Raw genomic sequence first — 2,994 nt, forward strand, 5'->3', positions numbered from 1 at the left:
CCGCCACTACTGCCTCCGCCACCCCCACCGCCGCCGCCACCGCTTCAAAATCTATTTAAATAATTAAAAAAATGGTGTCGTTTTTCGTCGGACATTTGTTTAAATAGATTTTGAAATGGAGCAGCGGCGGCGGTGAAGTGGGCTATCGGAGAGGATGGGTTGGGTTTTTCAATTTTTTTAATTATAAATAGATTTTAAAATAGAGTTTTTGTTAAAATTAATTTTTAATGATTAAAAATTTTTAAAAAAGAAAAATTTTGGTCTCTCATGCTCTGTTTAAAGCAGTGTACTGCACGCGTTTGCCAGCTGGTACGAGGTGTTCAAATGACATAGTTTATCTTATATTCGAGGGTCCAGATGGTCAACGTTTCAGTTAAGGGGTCTAAATGAAAAATCAGAATAAGTTCAGGGGTCCATCTATGACTTTGGCCTTTTCAAAATATAAACTTTAAAAACTGGCTAATTAAAGTGAATAGACATATTCTGCCCGTGCATGATATTGCTAGTATAAAGTGATTGTTATAACGAGAATTGAGTGTATATACTGACAGCAATTGTTTTTACATTGCCATACAATATCACCTTAAAATTACTTTCATTAGCGTCCACTAGAAATCACCTTAGTCTACCCTTCCCCTCTATATATGTCAAGTTTCTTGCCTTGCATTTTTCCCCTCAAATAGAGGGAACAAAACAATGGAGAAGAAAAAAGGAACAATTCTTCTCTTCCCCTTCATGGCTCAAGGCCACATTATACCGTTCTTATCCTTAGCCTTCAAATTAGAACAGAATGGTCACAAAATAATTTTTGTGAATACACCTCTCAATATCAAGAAACTCAAATCATCCATCCCTCAAAATTCCTCTATTTCCCTTCTTGAAATCCCTTTCAATAGCTCTGAACATGGCTTACCTCCAAACACTGAAAACACTGATTCACTTCCTTATAAACTCTCCTTACATTTTACAACAATTTCGTCTTCTCTTGAGCATTCATTCAGAAATCTTGTTTCTAATCTTGTTGAAAAGCCACTTTGTATAATATCAGACATGTTTTTTGGATGGTCAGCAAATATAGCTCATGAATTTGGAATTTTTCATGTCATTTTCAGTGGGGCTAGTGGTTTTGGCTTAGCATGTTATTACTCTATGTGGCTAAATTTGCCTCATAAGAAAACAAAAAACTCTGTTTTTACTATGCCTGATTTCCAAGAAGCTGGCAATCTTGATGTTAGTCAATTGAGTCCAAGTCTATTGGCAGCTGATTCTAATGATCCTTACACAAACTTCAACTGGAAAAATCTTTCCAACTGGATGAACTCTGATGGGATTCTTTTCAATACAGTTGAAGATTTAGACAAGCTTGGATTAATGTATTTTCGTCGAAAATTAGGAGTACCTGTTTGGGCCATTGGACCAATACTTTGGCCAGCAAGTAGTACTAAACAAAGTGCTTGTAAAGAAACAGAGAAGTGCATCAAATTTCTTGATGAAAAAGAAGCAAAATCAGTGCTTTACATTTCTTTTGGCTCTCAGAACACAATATCAGCTTCACAAATGATGGAATTGGCCAAAGCCTTGGATAATGCTAGTGGAGTAAACTTCATATGGGTTGTTAGGCCTCCTTTGGGTTTTGACATAAACATGGAGTTCAGAGCAGAGGAATGGCTACCTGAGGGGTTTGTTCAACGCGTTTTCGAGGATCAAAACAGGGGACTCATAGTGCCAAAATGGGCTCCTCAGGTATGTGACCATCTCATCTAAACGTTTAAATTATTAGAGATTTCACATTTTTAATTACTTAATTATTTTATATCTCAAAACGCTACCTCACACATGAGCTTGATTCTTTCTTTGGTCAAACACCTGAACGTATTTTTTGCTTTTTGGATGGCCGCAAGATTTGAACCTAGTACCTCTTGCCTCCTCAAATATTAGACAAGTCTGTAATTATGTTATCTAAAAGCTTAATTTTTGTCTCAATAGGTTGAAATCTTGGCACACAAATCAGTTGGAGCTTTCTTGACACATTGCGGATGGAATTCAGTGTTGGAATCACTTGGGAATGGAGTGCCACTTCTTGGTTGGCCCATTGCAGCAGAGCAATTTTACAATGCAAAATTCTTGGAGCAAGATGTTGGTGTTTGTGTTGAGGTGGCTAGAGGGAACAATTCTCAAGTTAAGCATGAGCATATATTGGAAAAGATTGAGTTGGTTATGGCGGGAAATGAGAAAGGGAAGGAAATCAGAAGGAAAGCTTGTGAAGTTAGGGAAATGATAAGAGATGCTATTATAGATGATGAGGATTTCAAAGGGTCATCTATTAAAGCAATGGATGAGTTTCTTAATGCAGCTTTGTCCATGAACAAGATGTCAAATGGAGATCATCTGCTGATGACTAGCCAAGAAGAGAATATGAAGAAGATGTCAAATGATGTAAGGATTAATGAAAATATGTCGAAAAGTTGGGAAGACCATTCTTCTACTTGGTGTTAATGATAGGATAATATATATATATATATATATATATATATATATATATATATTACTACTTAATATAAGTGAGGATAGCTCTTTTTGGTCGTCCTCACAGGGGTCTTTAAGTAAATCCGTTTATGCTTTACATGTGGGTGCCATATTTTGACTTTTCCTTACATTGCCCTCATTCATTTCTGGACACCAGACCGACAAAGACCTCTATATTTGGGTCCCACGTTCAATTCAACTTTTGCACGCTATTTATTGTCCTTGCTTTTCATTTTATCAATTGTCTTGTACTCCCTCCTGTTAAAAAACAATGTCGATTGAGCCTTTATTTATCAAAAAGAGTAATAAGTTTTCAAATTAAAAAAGAATTAATTTTATTTTTTCATATTAGTTTGTTTACCTCGAATTCGGATAATCAATCAAATTTGTAAGTGGGTATAGAATATGTGTTTGGGTCTTGATGAATGTTAGGTAGAGAGAATATGCATATATAAGAGTTCTTTGATC

At 35.8% G+C, this 2,994-nt stretch overlaps 1 protein-coding gene across 1 annotated transcript; it reads left to right on the forward strand.

Annotated features, from left to right (window-relative positions):
• The first annotated feature begins 662 nt into the window (after positions 1 to 662).
• LOC132631912 (UDP-glycosyltransferase 92A1-like) lies at positions 663 to 2,623 on the forward strand. The gene is made up of 2 exons (XM_060347648.1): positions 663 to 1,743; positions 1,987 to 2,623. Exons 1-2 carry the CDS (start codon positions 697 to 699, stop codon positions 2,494 to 2,496), a joined length of 1,557 nt encoding a protein of 518 aa, XP_060203631.1. The 5' UTR covers positions 663 to 696; the 3' UTR covers positions 2,497 to 2,623.
• The last annotated feature ends 371 nt before the right edge of the window (positions 2,624 to 2,994 follow it).

This window comes from Lycium barbarum, chromosome 3 (genome assembly GCF_019175385.1).
Source record: "Lycium barbarum isolate Lr01 chromosome 3, ASM1917538v2, whole genome shotgun sequence".
Taxonomy (NCBI): domain Eukaryota; kingdom Viridiplantae; phylum Streptophyta; class Magnoliopsida; order Solanales; family Solanaceae; genus Lycium; species Lycium barbarum.